This window comes from Oncorhynchus clarkii, chromosome 17 (assembly GCF_045791955.1).
Source record: "Oncorhynchus clarkii lewisi isolate Uvic-CL-2024 chromosome 17, UVic_Ocla_1.0, whole genome shotgun sequence".
Taxonomy (NCBI): domain Eukaryota; kingdom Metazoa; phylum Chordata; class Actinopteri; order Salmoniformes; family Salmonidae; genus Oncorhynchus; species Oncorhynchus clarkii.
Genome location: NC_092163.1, coordinates 72326484 through 72343784, shown reverse-complemented (window position 1 = coordinate 72343784; position 17301 = coordinate 72326484). Strand labels below are relative to the sequence as shown.

At 40.5% G+C, this 17301-nt stretch overlaps 1 protein-coding gene across 1 annotated transcript; it reads left to right on the top strand.

Annotated features, from left to right (window-relative positions):
• Window positions 1–4480: 4480 nt before the first annotated feature.
• On the top strand, window positions 4481–15594 carry LOC139371384 (neurofilament medium polypeptide). Its single transcript, XM_071111750.1, has 4 exons — window positions 4481–4894; window positions 11305–11783; window positions 13579–13726; window positions 14166–15594. The coding sequence occupies exons 1-4, from the start codon at window positions 4616–4618 to the stop codon at window positions 14562–14564; spliced, it is 1305 nt and encodes a 434-aa protein (XP_070967851.1). The 5' UTR covers window positions 4481–4615; the 3' UTR covers window positions 14565–15594.
• Window positions 15595–17301: the final 1707 nt, after the last annotated feature.

The following is a 17301-nucleotide window of genomic DNA, read 5'->3' as shown; positions in this document are numbered from 1 at the left end:
GCCTGCGCCCGTAATGGGTCTGCGGACAAACGACCACCCCTCATTACTGTCAAACGCTCCCTAAAACACTTCAGCAAGAAGGCCTTTCTAATCAACCTGGCCCGGGTATCCTAGAAGGATATTGACCTCATTCCGTCTGTAGAGAATGCCCGGTTATTCTTAAAAATGGCTTTCCTCAATATCTTAAATAATCAAATATAGCAAATTGGTTCAACAAATATAGCCCTTGGTTCACTCCAGACTTGACTGCCCTTGACAATCACAAAGACATCCTGTGGTGTAATGCATTAGCATCAAATAGCCCCCGTGATATGCAACTTTTCAGGAAAGTTAGGAACCAATATACACAGGCAGTTAGGAAAGCAAAGGCTAGCTTTTTCAAACAGAAATTTGCATCTTGTAGCACAAACTCCAAAACGTTCTGGGACACTGTAAAGTCCATGGAGAATAAGATCACCTCCTCCCATTTGCCCACTGCACGGAGGCTAGGAAATCTACTATAATCGAGAATTTCAATAAGCATTTTTCTATGGCTGGCCATGCTTTCCAACTGGCTACCCCTACCCCGGTCAACAGCTCTGCACCCCCCACAGCAACTTGCCCAAGCCTCCCCATTTCTCCTTCACTCAAACACAGATAGCTGATGTTCTGAAAGAGCTGCAAAATCTGGATGCTAATATATGCATATTATTATTAGTATTGGATAGAAAACACTCTGAAGTTTCTAAAACTGTTTGAATGTTGTCTGTGAGTATAACAGAACTCATATGGCAGGCGAAAACCTGAGAAAAATTCAACCAGGAAGTGGGACATCTGAGGTTTGTAGTTTTTCAAAGCTTGGCCTACCAAGTACACATTGAGATATGGATGAGGTTGCACTTCCTAGGGCTTCCACTAGATGTCAACCGTATTTTGAAACTTTTCTACTGTAAAGGAGGGGCTCATGAGACCTGTTTGAGTCAGTGGTCTGGCAGAGAGCCTTGGTCTCATGACGCGCGCTCCCGACAGAGTTACCTCTCGTTCCAGTGCTTTTCTCTGGTTGGAACATTGTTGGAAAATTGGAACATTATTGATGTTTTATGTTATAAACATCCTAACGATTGATTCCATACATCGTTTGACATGTTTCTAAGGGACTGTAACGGAACATTTTGAGTTTTTGTCTGGATGAAATGCTCGAGTCTCATGAAGATGGTTTACTGGGCTGAACACGCTAACAACAAGTGGCTATTTGGACATAAATTATGGAACTTTATGGAACAAATCAGTCATTTATTGTCGAACTGGGATTCCTGGGAGTGCCTTCTGACGAAAATCATCAAAGGTAAGTGAATATTTATGATGTTGTTTCTAACTTTGTTGATTCCAACAAGGCGGATATTCCTCTGGCTGTTTTGGGTTCTGAGCGCCGTTCTCAGATTATGCTTTTTCCGTAAAGTGATTATGAAATGTGACACAGCGGTTGCATTAAGGAGAGGTATATCTTTAATTCTGTGAATAACACTAGTATCTTTTATCAATGTTTATTATTAGTATTTCTGCAAAATCACTGGATGTTTTGGAATCAAAACATTACTGCATGTAAGACGCCAATGTAAACTGAGATTTCTTTTATATTTATATGCACATTATCGAACAAAACATACATGTATTGTGTAACATGATGTCCTATGAGTGTCATCTGATGAAGATCATCAAAGGTTAGTGATTAATTGTATCTATATTTCTGCTTTTTGTGACTCCTATCTTTGGCTCGGAAAATGGCACAGTGTCACTACACTGGACGGCTCTGACTTAAAATATGTGGACAACTACAAATACCTAGGTGTCTGGTTAGACTGTAAACTCTCCTTCCAGACTCATATTAACCTCTCTAGGGCTAGCGTCCCACCTGGCAAACATCCAGTGAGATTGCAGAGCGCCAAATTCAAATACAGAAATACTCATTATAAAAATTCACAAAAAAAAAAAAACATATTTTACATAGGTTTAAAGATGAACTTCTTGTGAATCCAACCACGATGTCAGATTTAAAAAATGCTTTATGGCGAAAGCATACCTTACGATTATTTGAGAACATAACCCAGCAGACAAATCATTACAAACAGTAACCAGCCAAGCAGAAGAGTTACACAAGTCAGAAATAGAGATACAATTAATCCCTTACCTTTGCTGATCTTCATATGGTTGCACTCAGAAGACATTCATTTACTCAATACATGTTCCTTTTGTTCGATGAAGACTCTTTATATCCAAAAAACTCAGTTTTGTTCACGCATTTTCTTCAGTAATCCACAGGCTCGAACGCAGTCAAAACAGGCAGACAAAAAATCCAAATATTATCCGTAAAGTTCATAGAAACATGTCAAACGATGTTTATATTCAATCCTTGTTTTTAGCCTAAATGATCTATAATATTTCAACCAGACAATAACGTTGTCAATATAAAACGTAAACAAGAAAGGCACTCTCTCGGGATTACGCATGAAAAAGCTCTGTGACTCGACAAGGATCCACTCATTCATACCTGTCTTACTTCCTCATTTATCAGAATACAAGCCTGAAACAATTTCTAAATACTGTTGACATCTAGTGGAAAGCATAGGAACTGCAATTTGAGTCCTAAATCATTGAATAGAAAACTAGAAAACCAACAAACAGAAAACTACTTCCTGAATGGAGTTTTCTCAGGTTTTCACCTGCCAAATAAGTTATGCTATACTCACAGACACTGTTTTAACAGTTTTGGAAACTTTAGAGTGGTTTCTATCCAAATCTACCAGTTATATGCATATTGTATCTTCTGGGCCTGAGTAGCAGGCCGTTTAATTTGGGCATGCTTTTCATCCAAAATTCTGAATGCTGCCCCCTACCCTAGAGAAGTAAGCATCTCCAATCCAAAATTAAATCTAGAATTGGCTTCCTATATCGCAACAAAGCATCCTTTCCTCATGCTGCCAAACATACCCTCGTAAAACTGACCATCCTACCGATCCTCGACTTCGGTGATGTCATCTATAAAATAGCCTCCAACACTCTACTCAACAAACTGGATGCAGTCTATCACAGTGCCATCCGTTTTGTCACCAAAGCCCCATACACTACCCACCATTGCGACCTGTTCGCTCTCGTTGGTTGGCCCTCGCTTCATACGTGTCGTCAAACCCACTGGCTACAGGTTATCTACAAGTCTCTGCAAGGTAAAGCCCCGCCTTATAAAAAGGTATATATATAAAAAGCCCCTCCTCAGCTCACTGGTCACCATAGCAGCACCCACTCGTAGCACTCGCTCCAGCAGGTATATCTCACTGGTCACCACCAAAGCCAATTCCTCCTTTGGTCGTCTTTTCTTCCAGTTCCCTGCTGCAAATGACTGGAACGAACTGCAAAAATCTCTGAAGTTGGAGACTCATATCTCCCTCACTAGCTTTAAGCACCAGCTGTCAGAGCAGCTCACATATCACTGCACCTGTACATAGCCCATCTATCTACCTACCTCATCCCCATACTGTATTTATTTATTTATCTTGATCCTTTGCACCCCAGTATCTCTACTTGCACATTCATCTTCTGCACATCTACCATTCCAGTGTTTAATTGCTATATTGTAATTACTTCGCCCCCATGGCCTATTTATTGCACTCACTGTATATAGACTTTTTGTTTTCTTTTGTTCTACTGTATTATTGACTATGTTTTGTTTATTCCATGTGTAACTCTGTGTTGTTGTGTGAGTCGAATTGCTATGCTTTATCTTGGCCAGGTCGCAGTTGCAAATGAGAACTTGTTCTCAACTAGCCTACCTGGTTAAATAATGGTGAAATAAATACAAAAATAAGAAAAAGAGAATTAATCATTTTACAGTGTGTGGCTCACTGCTGGGCCTGACCTGTGTAATCTTATGGTGATGCAGTATGTAGGCCAGTTTTGAGCATGACCCAGGCATATACTGGGCCAGAAAAATACAAAGTATGTGGCCCACAGCTGTACCCGAATAATTTCTCTACCTGTGTTGGAGAGGGGCAGGGCTCAGGGAACATTTTAAATTGTGATTGACAGCAGTGGGCCTGCTAAAAAATCATGGCTATATATACATTTTTTCGAAATATATTTACTGTATGTTCACATGTGCAAGAAAATTATTGATATATTTCTTACATACATTTTCCTAAGGCCTAAATATGTTTATGACCATAGGCCTACTACATGAGTTTTCTGAGGTGTCATAGAAAAAGGGTTAAAAGGCGTACATTGTCCATATAATATCAGATCAAACTTCAATAAAGAGGTGTATAACACGTGACAGTAGCCTTTAAACATTGTATGCAAGTTACATTCGATTACAAAACACATTGAGCTCTAGGCTACTAGAGCAACTTCCGACCACAACGAGGAACGAGGGGGTGTCACGCTTCTGATACTAACATTAGAACACTTGCCTGACTTCAGTAAATGTCCAATGAATGAACGGGGTGTTGCAGAGTAGAGAGAGCACAGGAGCATACCCTAATAAATCGAAGCACCACTTTATCTCGAGCAAGACGAGTGCCATCATTCTCCCTGTCTCACGTCTCCTGTGTACGTGAGTCTCTCTCCAGGGAACAAGGTATCCAAAATGACTAAGCGCAAATCAAAGACTGCCGCCAACTTCAAGCCAGAGCGCGAGGACAACTCTTTCTTAATAGAATCCCACCCAGTGTCTGAGTCGCGAAGAAGAGTAAATCAAGTTGCGCTGCCATGCATGTTGTTCCTTATGGTCGCGATTGGAGGGGCATCCGCGGGCTGGTTTTGCCTGCAACAGCAACAATCCATTGATCAGCTATCAGAAACGTTTAAGGCCATGCAAACAAGAATCACCAAATTTCAGCAGCAGATGGGGCTGAGAGACGCACAGGTAATGGACTGATCTGATTCTGAAATTGTCATATGACCATGAGTCGTTGATCTTTGCAGTAATGTAAATCAAATGAGAATGAGAAGGGCTTTGGAGTTGTTATTATTGATCTTTGCAGTAATGTAAATCAAATGAGAATGAGAAGGGCTTTGGAGTTGTTATTAAAGCATTGCCGGAGAAAGGAAATGGAAATATTGTTAGTATCAATTCCTCCCATCACAGAATATACACTGAACAAAATTATAAACGCAACATGTGAAGTGTTGGTGGTCCCATGTTTCATGAGCTGAAATATAAGATCCCAGAAATGTTCCATATGCAGTAAAAGCTTATTTTTCCCTGTTAGTGAACATTTCTCCATTGCCAAGGTAATCCACCCAGCTGACACGTGTGGCATATCAAGAAGCTGATTAAACAGCCTGATCATTACACAGGTACACCTTGTGCTGGGGACAAAAAAAATGGCAATCTAAAATGGGTAGTTTTGTCACAAGATACAATGCCACAGATGTCTCAAGTTTTGAGGGAGTGTGCAATTGGCATGCTAACTGCATGAATGTCCACCAGAGCTTTTGCCAGATCATTTAATGTTCATTTCTCTACCATAAGCCGCCTCCTTCGTCATTTTTTAGAATTTGGCAGTACGTTCAACCGGCCTCACTTATGCAGACCACGAATATGGCATTGTGTGGGAGTGTGGTTTGCTGATTGTAAGGTTGTGAACAGAATGCCCCATGGTGCCAGTGGAGTTATGGTATGGGCAGACATAAGCTACGGACAATGAACACAATTGCATTTTATCGATGGCAGTTTGAATGCACAGAGATACCGTGACGAGATCCTGAGACCCATTCTGAGACCTATTTTTTTATGTTATCTGTGACCAACAGATGCATATCTGTATTCACAGCCATGGAAAATCCATAGGTTAGTGCCTAAATTTATTTCAATTGACTGATTTCCTTATATGAACTGTAACTCAGTAAAATCTTTGAAATTGTTGCGTGTTGTTTATATTTTTGTTCTGTATAAAATATGAAAATGTTGATATATTTATATTTTGTCATCATCAGTTTATGTTGATGTTCTGATCATGATTGAATACCAGCATGTGCCTTGTGCATAGGATGTCTACAGCTCTTTTTGAATTGATCTTTTTGGTGAATGTCGGGAACTGAATCGCATCGGTGAAAGAGATGTTCATTTGGCTCCCTGTTTTGCATACTGTTACGACTGCTTTATGAGCTCAGAACAACGTTTTTCTGCAGATGTGTTACAAAATAATTATCTAAAGAGGGTGAATCCTCGCTTCAGAAACAATAATTAGTGGGGATAGCACGTCAATCTGAGCCAGGTAAACATTTATTGGAATGCTCATTTCACGATCTGACATAATGGTAGCCTACCCTTTCCGCTTCACATTGGAGATGTGCAATTATTCATGGTTATAGATCTTTTCGGGAACTGAGCCAAATGAGTCGGATCACCGAAAACACTTGGAATGCCCATCGCTACAGCATATAGTTCTACAGTAGGTTCTATATCAGGGTTCCACAGTAGGTGGCTATTTGGCACTCCAAGTTTTCTGAGCACATAATTTTTGTTTATGGACATAAAATAATATTAAGTCACTATGAAATCAGCTCAAAGTCATTTTAATTTCAGAAATCTATTCCCAAGTATTTCCACTCATAATTTAGAGGCATATGTGGTCATATCCCAATGTAAACAAGGGTTGAAATAATTCTGTTTTTGTCAAATACTATATCTGTTTGGGATTATTGTGATCAATTTGCGGTGTACAAATTGATTATAACTTTGTTCCGGCCCTCTGACCATCTGCTCAATGAAAAATTGGCCCATGGCTGAATGTAATTGGGGACCCCTGGCCTATACTGTACACATGCATACAGGATAGGATAGCTATCTATATATAGTATGCTACCAGTCTGCAAGTTCATGCTCATGTTTCCCAACCACACATGTTGAAATGAATGGAAATTACATTTGTTAAGCAACGGAACAAACAGCAGCAGCTGTTTAAAGATCAGTCAGGACCTCCCTCTACCCTTTAACACTATCAAGCTATTTTCACAGCCCTGTATGCCAGCAGCTTGCCTGGCTACCCAGACTCCTTGCTCTGGCCAAAAGCTACGTCACGTCCATGGACATTAGTTTCTTCTCCGCATTGGATCTGAGTACATTCCCAACCCTTTACCGAATTCTAACACATTCTTCGGGGCTGTCTGATTGATCCAGAAGCCAATAGGCTGAGCCAGAGCCAGAAAACACGTGGGTAAAGTGTAAAGCGGCAGTTTGAAAATCCGTCATTGGCTTGGATGCTGTGATTGGTTAGAGACTCCGTGATTGGTTAGAGTTGTTTTGTACAACACCCCTCGTGCCACTCGTCAGCACAAACAACTTAAATGATGGCAACTTAAGATAGAGCAGCGGAAGATTTAGTATGAGTTATCAGGCTAACCAGAAACAGCTGTATGACTGAATGTCCTTGTAGGTAACAGATATTAAACGTGGGTGAGGAAAGTCAGCATCTCACTGTAACCAGAACCACAATACAGTTTTGCAGGTTCTCTTTCTTAGTACTTGGTGTTTGTTGTTGGTCCAGCACGGATGTGGAGAATATTTTCCTATTCCTTGTGTATTACTGGAATCAGAATTTCTATGTGAATAACAGGGATGAGCAGGTCAATCAAAATCTATTTGGTTTTTTACAAGTTGCAACAGGGAGACAACTCCAGCACAGAAGCAGAGAAATGTCTAACTAGCCGTCTCTGAGAAGGCCTTTACATCCTAAATCAGCAGACAACTGCTCTGGAAACACCAGCCAGAAAGGCTTGTTAGGAAGTCAAAACAAAATGCAGGGGCTTTGTAAGCTGCAACAGAATCACACAAGCATTTGTCGGTCCTTACACCTCCAGACCGGCGTCAATCACTATCTACAGATATTTGATAAATATTTCATCTCTAACATAAAACATTGAGTCTAGTGACCATTAACCCTCAACTCTTCCAAACAGAACACTGGAAATCATGTGTATTACTATTGCTACTTCCAGCTATTTTGCTTACATCTACCTTACCTGTAGTTAAGTCATTATACATTGCCTCTTTCTTCAAGTGCTGGATTTTCACCATCAGCGGCCAATCCGCCATTCATTCTGACCTTAACTCCAACCCTCCGTTGTCCACAGATGAACCCATATTTCCTAGTATAATTCTATTTAGCTATTTATTTTTGCAATGCATCCTTCCATTTTACTATGAGGTTTTAAAGGGGTACTGAACCTCCCTATTTGTAACTTTTCTACCGATATTGACATTAACAATCATACCTCGACCTGAATCCAAACGTGAGCCACTGCTGGACAGTAGCAGAACAGATGATCTATTGATTCTGTTTCCTCATGGCAGAATCTGCACAAGGCTGACTGTTCAATGCCCCATATATTGAGCATTCTTTTTGTAGCAAGTGTTTTATATAATAGCTTAAATTGTAACAAACTGATTGATGTGTCAATTGTTGTTTGGGACATTAACAACCTGTTCCCAACTGACTTGATTTTATGCGGTATTGCTGTCAAACCTTTTGACTTTAATTCTTTGGGCTAGGGGGCAGTATTTTGACGTCCAGATTAAAAGCGTGTCCAAAGTAAACTGCCTGTTACTCAGGCCCAGAAGCTAGAATATGCATATAATTGATAGATTTGGATAAGAAACACTCTAATGTTTCTAGAACTGTTAAAATAATGTCTGTGAATATAACAGCACTGATATGACAGGCGAAACCCCAAGGACAAACCATCCAAAAATAATAATAATTCAGCTTACTACTGTTTCCAATGGCTGTCATGTTTATTATGAGGCAAAATCCTCCCAGATTGCAGTTCCTACGGCTTCCACTAGATGTCAAAGGCTTTAGAAAGAGTTCCAGGCTTGTTTTTGGAAAAAATTAGCTAGAATTTGTAGTGGCTCCCATTTTGGCTGTAGTGTTTGCATACGCGTGGATAAGAGCGGTTCCTTTGTTGTTTATCTCCGGGAAAGACAATACCGATTCTCCGTCTTAAATGTGATTGTTTATGTACGTATTAGGGTACCTGAGGTTTGATTATAAACGTTGTTTGACTTGTTTGGAGAAGTTTATTGGTAACGTTTGGGATTCATTTTGTATGCATTTTGAAGGAGGGAAACCGGTGGATTATTGAATGAAGTGTGCCAGCTAAACTGAGTTTTTGGGGATATAAAGAAGGAATTTATCAAACAAAAGGACCATTTGTGACCATTTGGGTAGTTGGGACCTATTGGAGTGCCAACAGAAGATCTTCAAATGTAAGGCATTTATTATATCGCTATTTCTGACTTTCGTGGTGCACCTGCCTGTTTGAAAAATGTTTTACATGCTTTTGTATGCAGGCACTGTCCTCAGATTATCGCATGGTGTGCTTTTGCTGTGAATCCTTTTTGAAATCTGACACTGGATTAACAAGAAGTTAAGCTTTATTTTGATGTCTGACACTTGTATTTTCATGAATGTTAAATATTTCTCTTTCTATCATTTGAATTTCTCGCTCTGCAATTTCACCGGATGTTGTCGAGGTGGGTCGCTAGCGGAACGCCTGCGCCAGAAAGTTTAAGTGAAACTGATTTTGAAGTTGAAATTGTAGCCAACTCTGTATGACCATTTAAAAAGGTTGATACTTTAAACAGGGATCCATTGTCAAGCCACCGAAAATGTAAGGTTTTCATCTGCAATAAAGCAAAGAGACCAATCTTAATCATAGGATGGGCCTCTCATAGTAGCTTGCTAGAAAACCAATTTGGATTTAAGTACAATTTCAGTACAATGTAGGCTTTAAGAGAGAGGTTTAATGCCTTAATATTTTACAGTTTTAACCCTCCAAACTCATGTTCGTTTTAGAAATATGCTTGTTTCTCTTGTTCGCCATTCCAAATAAAGTACAATGTTTTTTTCTCACATTATTTAAAAAAGGATTCTCCTGGGTCAGAGCCATGGATAAATATGTGAACTGCGAAATCACTACAGAATGAATTAGTGTAATCTTCCCTTAAATAGGTGTTTCCCTCTTCACGGTTTCAAGATTCTACTGTATCTGTTTTCAATCAATTTCAAAGTTAACAGTTGTAAGATCGCTCAACTTTTCTTGGATATGTACCCCAAGCATATCGACTTCACCATCCGCCCGTTTAATTGGGAGACCACGTGCAATTTAAAGTTTGTATTGTATAGACAGCCAATCTGTAATATAGTACACTAATTGGGTTTTAGTCCAGAGAAACTGGAGAAATTATCCATGTCCTCAATGAGGCCTTTCAAAGTTGAAGATTGAGGACTCGAGAACTTGACTCATCGGCGTACATCAATTAAAATCAATCAAATGTAAATTTGATACATTATTTGTCTTCAGGAAGGCAGTGAGTTTTACATTTTTTTTTGAGGAATGGGAGATATTCATATAGCTAGTGAGTGAGTTCATGTATGAAGTTAATCATAAGATTCACAAAACTATAGACCGATAGTTTTTTTAATTTTCCAGGTCAAGTTTTGGCTTTTTCAAGAGAGGCTTTATTACTGCCACTTTTAGTGAGTTTGGTACACATCCAGTGGATAGGGAGCCATTTATTATGTTCAACATAAGAGGGCAAAGCACAGGAAGTAGCTCTTTCAGTAGTTTAGTTGCAATATGGTCCAGTATGCAGCTTGAGGGTTTAGGGGCCATGACTGTTTTCATGAATGTGTCAAGAAATACAGGACAACTGAGCTTTGGAGAAATATGCAGATTCAAAGAGGAGTTCATAATTTTATTTCTAATGATCATGATCTGTTCGTCGAGGAAGTTAATGAATTCATCACTGCAGAAGTGAAAGCCAACCTCTCTTGTTGAATGCTGCTTTTTGTTTAGCTTTGCAACAGCATACTTTTTTTGGGGGGGATTGTTCTTATTCTCCTCAATTAGGTTGTAAAAATAGGATGATCATGCAGCAGTGATGGCTCTTGAATATTGCACAGTACTTTCTTTCCAAGCTAGTCGGAAAACTTCCAGTTTGGTGGAGGGCCATTTCCGTTCAATTGATATTTTTGTCTCTTCCCTTCATTTTTAACCCCTTAATGTTATCATTAGATCTAGCAGTTCAATGCCAATAGCAAATAGGTATGGTGACAGAGGGCAACCCTGTTTTACGCCTCTTGACAATTCAATTGTTGTACATGACTTTTACCCATCTTATGAGAGACTTTCCAAATTTGAAGAAATTCAAGCACTTATAAACAAATTCTAGACGTATCAAATGATTTCTCAAAATCTGCTATAAAGATGTACTTGTTTCTCTGGAACACAAGCTTTAACCGATATCTATTTTTTAACCAAGCCCAGATGAGATCAGGAGGTCTGATCGAGGAGAGGATACTGGCTTTGGAGGCAGCTCAGAAACAGGCCCAGCAGAAGGCGGAGGTTACCCTGGCAATGTCAGAGCAGTTGAAGAGCATCGACCTCAAATCCCAGTTGTGGGCACTCCACAACGAGATGAACACCAGACTGGCTGAGTTCCAGAAGGTAGCCATCTCCTCCGCAGCCCTGCAGGCCATGATGAAAAAAAAGAGCGATGACTTCGAGTCGGTCAAGGAGAGCGTGGCGGCCGTTTCAAGCTCCAACTCTGCGCTAGCAGTGAGCTTGGCGAGGATGACCAGCACAGTGGACAACGTCAAATCCAGTCTGGACGAGCAGGTGTCTACGGTGGACGGCTTGACGTCACAGCTGGAGGGACAGGTCACTGAGCAGAGGGAACTGAGAGAGTTTCTGAGTCTTCACAGGGTAGTGCTTCATAACAACCACCAGGAAGTGGGTGAAATCAAGTAAGCTTGGGTTTTGTGAATCTTATGATTAACTTCATGCATGAACTCACTCCCTAGCTACAATGGGGCAAAAAGGTATTTAGTCAGCCACCAGTTGTGCAAGTTCTCCCACTTAAAACAAAAAAATGAGACAAAGACAAAATGAGAAAGACAAAACCCCAGAAAATCACATTGTAGGATTTTTTATGAATTCATTTGCAAATTATGGTGGAAAATAAGTATTTGGTCACCTACAAACAAGCAAGACCTGTAACTTCTTCTTTAAGAGGCTCCTCTGTCCTCCACTCGTTACCTGTATTAATGGCACCTGTTTGAACTTGTTATCAGTATAAAAGACACCTGTCCACAACCTCAGTCACACTCCAAACTCCACTATGGCCAAGACCAAAGAGCTGTCAAAGGACACCAAAAACAAAATTGTAGACCTGCACCAGGCTGGGAAGACTGAATCTGCAATAGGTAAGCAGCTTGGTTTGAAGAAATCAACTGTGGGAGCAATTATTAGGAAATGGAAGACATACAAGACCACTGATAATCTCTCTCGATCTGGGGCTCCACGCAAGATCTCACCCCGTGGGGTCAAAATGATCACAAGAACGGTGAGCAAAAATCCAAGAACCACACGGGGGGACCTAGTGAATGACCTGCAGAAAGCTGGGACCAAAGTAATAAAGCCTACCATCAGTAACACACTACGCCGCCAGGGACTCAAATCCTGCAGTGCCAGATGTGTCCCTCTGCTTAAGCCAGTACATGTCCAGGCCCGTCTGAAGTTTGCTAGAGAGCATTTGGATGATCCAGAAGAAGATTGGGAGAATGTCATATGGTCAGATGAAACCAAAATATAACTTTTTGGTAAAAACTCAACTCGTCGTGTTTGGAGGACAAAGAATGCTGAGTTGCATCCAAAAAACACCATACCTACTGTGAAGCATGGGGGTGGAAACATCATGCTTTGGGGCTGTTTTTCTGCAAAGGGACCAGGACAACTGATCTGTGTAAAGGAAAGAATGAATGGGGCTATGTCTTGTGAGATTTTGAGTGAAAACCTCCTTCCATCAGTAAGGGCATTGAAGATGAAACGTGGCTGGGTCTTTCAGCATGACAATGATCCCAAACACAGCCCGGGCAACGAAGGAGTGGCTTCGTAAGAAGCATTTCAAGGTCCTGGAGTGGCCTAGCCAGTCTCCAGATCTCAACCCCATAGAAAATCTTTGGAGGGAGTTGAAAGTCTGTGTTGCCCAGCAACAGCCCCAAAACATCACTGCTCTAGAGGAGATCTGCATGGAGGAATAGGCCAAAATACCAGAAACAGTGTGTGAAAACCTAGTGAAGACTTACAGAAAACGTTTGACCTCTATCATTGCCAACAAAGGGTATATAACAAAGTATTGAGATAAACTTTTGCTATTGACCAAATACTTATTTTACACCATCATTAGCAAATAAATTCATTAAAAATCCTACAATGTGATTTTCTGGATTTTTTTTCTTCTCATTTTGTCTGACATAGTTGAAGTGTACCTATGATGAAAATTACAGGCCTCTCTCATCTTTTTAAGTGGGAGAACTTGCACAATTGGTGGCTGACTAAATACTTTTTTGCCCCACTGTATATGAATAGTGAAAGTTACTTGATGGCTGTAATTTATTTGTCTTGACTATAGGCAGGAGCTTGTCCTGACAGACGCACGGTTTTTCTTGGTCAGGTCACATGCTTAGATAAAATATACCAGTTCAAATGTTGGTTCTAATATTCTATGGCTCATTGAGTCTCTATCTGTCTGTGTTTAAGGGAGTTGCTGGAGGAATGGCAGGCCAAGAAGGCTCAGACTCTGGAGCAGCAGCTGCAGTTAGTGACCAGGACCCTGGATGAGCAGCACATCAGCTCCCAGAGCATGCACCCCCATCTCAAGAAGCAGCTGGAGGCTGTTCACAGCCAGGTAGGCCCCACTTCCACCACAGCTAATTATTATATTTCTATATCCGTAGACTGCAAGGAAAATGAACAATAAAGTATTCCTCATCTTCTACATTTTTTCATGAAAGAACATATCATGGTTTTGAGGCTTATAGTGTAGACTTACACACAGTGCCCTTACAAAAGTAATTATATCTGCTTTCTGACACATACAGTAAGTTAGTCAAGTATTGTGTAACTTCAGGTTGACTTAATAGATCGCTCTGATCTGTAAACACCAAACCTGCGTGATCAGAGAAAAGCAAATCCTTTTATCGATAGTGTTGAAAATGTTAAACTAATACAAAACTAATATTCGAGAGGAGCATTGTAAGTGTGTAACTCTTTCAGACACCTTACACGATGACCCATGCTCGAGTGCCCTCTTGAATGTACAGTACGGATTGTTCTCTGTGTTCTAGCTGGTGAATGGTGGTCCACTCAGCCAAGAGGAAGTAGACTCCGAGGCGGCAGAGGCCTCGGAAATGGCAGAACGGGAGCATGAGGTAACAGAGGAAGAACCTGCTGAGGAGGAGGTAGAGGAGGACTTTACTGAGGAGGCAGTGAAACAGGAAGCTGAAGAGGAGGACGTTACTGAGGAGGCAGTGGAACAGGAAGCTGAAGAGGAGGAAATGGAGCAGGAGGAGTCAGTGGAAAAGGAAGTGACAGAGGAGCCAGAAGAACAGCTAGTTGTAGTGGAGTCATTGGAAGATGGTGTCACAGAAGAGCAACTGGAGGAGGAGGAGCCAAAGGACGAGGAAGAGGAGATTGATGATGACAATGACTTCCCAGAGGACTGGTCTCATGAGGAGCAATGGTAGGAGGAGGAAAAGGTTCAGGCACATGTTGCTGACTCTGGTATGGCTAGAGCAGACATTTTGACAATTGAAACATTACTGTATTGAAAGAAGTAGGAGGCCACTCAACCAACATGAGGCGTGGTGCATTAACAAAAATGTGATAATCATTGAAAAGATAAAGGCGCAACGCTAACTCACCATTAAAAACATTATTTTATTTAAGCAACTATTAATAGCCTGACAAAATTATGACGTAGGGGCCTATATGTACATGTCCATTCCCTCTGTATAATTCTTTTGATGAAAGTCATTGATGAAGGCCCGAAATGTGACATTTTTAATAGTCGCTTGAATAATATAATGATACAGTATGTCTTTAATGGTGAGCGAGTGTGGGCCATTTCCTTTTAAATTAATCATACTTTACTGCATTGCCAGAAATTCAATTACATTTGACCAAAATGGCGAGGTCTTATGGAAATATTAAGGATATATTTCTAAAGATAAAGATGAGTGCCTATTGAGGACCCATTCCTCAAGACCCACACCCTCATACAGGGTCTTTAGAGTTCACCAGGAATACTTCAGATAAAAATAAAGACTCTGTCAGTGCCAACTGTAAACAGTTGTCTGTACCTAAGTAAGCAGTCTGAAGTTTTCTGTTCTCTTTTTAAATATGAATTTCAGAGCAATAACATCCGTTTTTAAGATGAGTGACAAAAGCTACTTTCCAATTTGTTGGCAAAGCCGCAGAAGGTCCAAACACTTACCAGCTTGGTTATGAACTTATTTGATAATGTTTCAGTTGTAAATGTCCTTACTAAAAAGTTGTAAATCAAAATGTGTGTGATTATTTGGTTTTGATTTATGTAAATACATTTTCTTAACTGTCCATATTATTGACCTAGCCTACATTCAGTAGCTGGGATTATTAATGGAGCCTCATTTTATTTCTGTCATGTTATAGATGTGACATTTTCAAACCTGCAAATTGCATCACAGATGTCATTGATGCACTTTTGTAATAAAAAAGTGTATACTTTATTTATTTACCTCTGCTTCTGTCCTCTTATTTGTTGTAGTTAATTATAGCCTAACAATGATTTAAACCTCGATTTACAAGAAAGCTGTTAAAATATAATTATTCAGCTCATGGTTTAAGTTAATTTATTTGAGCAACTGAAAGCTTGCCTCTGTCTAAAAGAGAATGGAATGAAACCTTGACCGTAATGTGATCTGTAACAAAACACCTTCGCACAACCTCTCCCCAAATGTTATTTATGGTGTTGGCTTAGCCTATGGCTGTAAGAACAGTATAGGCCTGTGCTGGACATGCTGTACATGTGGTTGGAGTTTCCCCTGTCTGGTGCTGGACATGCTGTACATGTGATTGGAGTTTCCCCTGTCTGGTGCTGGACATGTTTTACATGTAGTTGGAGTTTCCCCTGTCTGGTGCTGGACATGTTTCACATGTGGTTGGAGTTTCCCCTGTCTGGTGCTGGACATGTTGTACATGTGGTCTGAGTTTCCCCTGTCTGGTGCTGGACATGCTGTACATGTGGTTGGAGTTTCCCCTGTCTGGTGCTGGACATGCTGTACATGTGATTGGAGTTTCCCCTGTCTGGTGCTGGACATGCTGTACATGTGATTGGAGTTTCCCCTGTCTTGTGCTGGACATGTTTTACATGTGGGCGAAGTTTCCCCTGTCTGGTGCTGGACATGTTTTACATGTGGGTGAAGTTTCCCCTGTCTGGTGCTGGACATGTTTCACATGTGGTTGGAGTTTCCCCTGTCTGGTGCTGAACATGTTTTACATGTAGTTGGAGTTTCCCCTGTCTGGTGCTGGACATGTTGTACATATAGTTGGAGTTTCCCCTGTCTGGTGCTGGACATGCTGTACATGTGGTTGGAGTTTCCCCTGTCTGGTGCTGGACATGTTTAACATGTGGTTGGAGTTTTCCCTGTCTGGTGCTGGACATGTTTTACATGTGGGTGAAGTTTCCCCTGTCTGGTGCTGGACATGTTTTACATGTGGTTGGAGTTTCCCCTGTCTGGTGCTGAACATGTTTTACATGTAGTTGGAGTTTCCCCTGTCTGGTGCTGGACATGTTTTACATGTGGTTGGAGTTTCCCCTGTCTGGTGCTTTACATGCTGTTCTTCTACCGCCAGGCTTTTTGTGAGCTCTTTGGAAACGTTGTATAATGCCACCAGGTGGTGCCAGTATCTCATCCTCACTGTGTGACAAAGTGTGACCAATACTTTTCCATACAGTTCTGATGTTATCACCCAGTTCTGGTAGTAAAATATTACCATGAGATGATGCCAACATGTTCATTTCCATATACTGTTCAGATAATATAGATTACAAACCTGGTGTGTGATTAAACTTTGATGAACACTGTTTTTCTTGATTCATCTTGTGGAGTGGTATTACTGTAAATATCACTTTTCAATTGGTCTGAGCAAAAACATTGGGTAGATATTAATCTTGGTTAACCAAGGAAAAAAATCATGTGTAATTATGTCCACAAGAGATTAGATAGAGATAGCTATATGGCTTGCTATAATATTTCAGGCCAGAAATGTAATTTCTGCTATTGTCACCTTTCATATTATGCTCATATACTTCACTCTCTGTAAAGTGAAGATAGTGATTATTTGTCCATAAGGTATGTATATTGTATTTATAGCATGCTGAAGCCAGAAGATATTCTTAGACAGGCACTGACCACTAACCCATCAGGGGAGCACTAATCA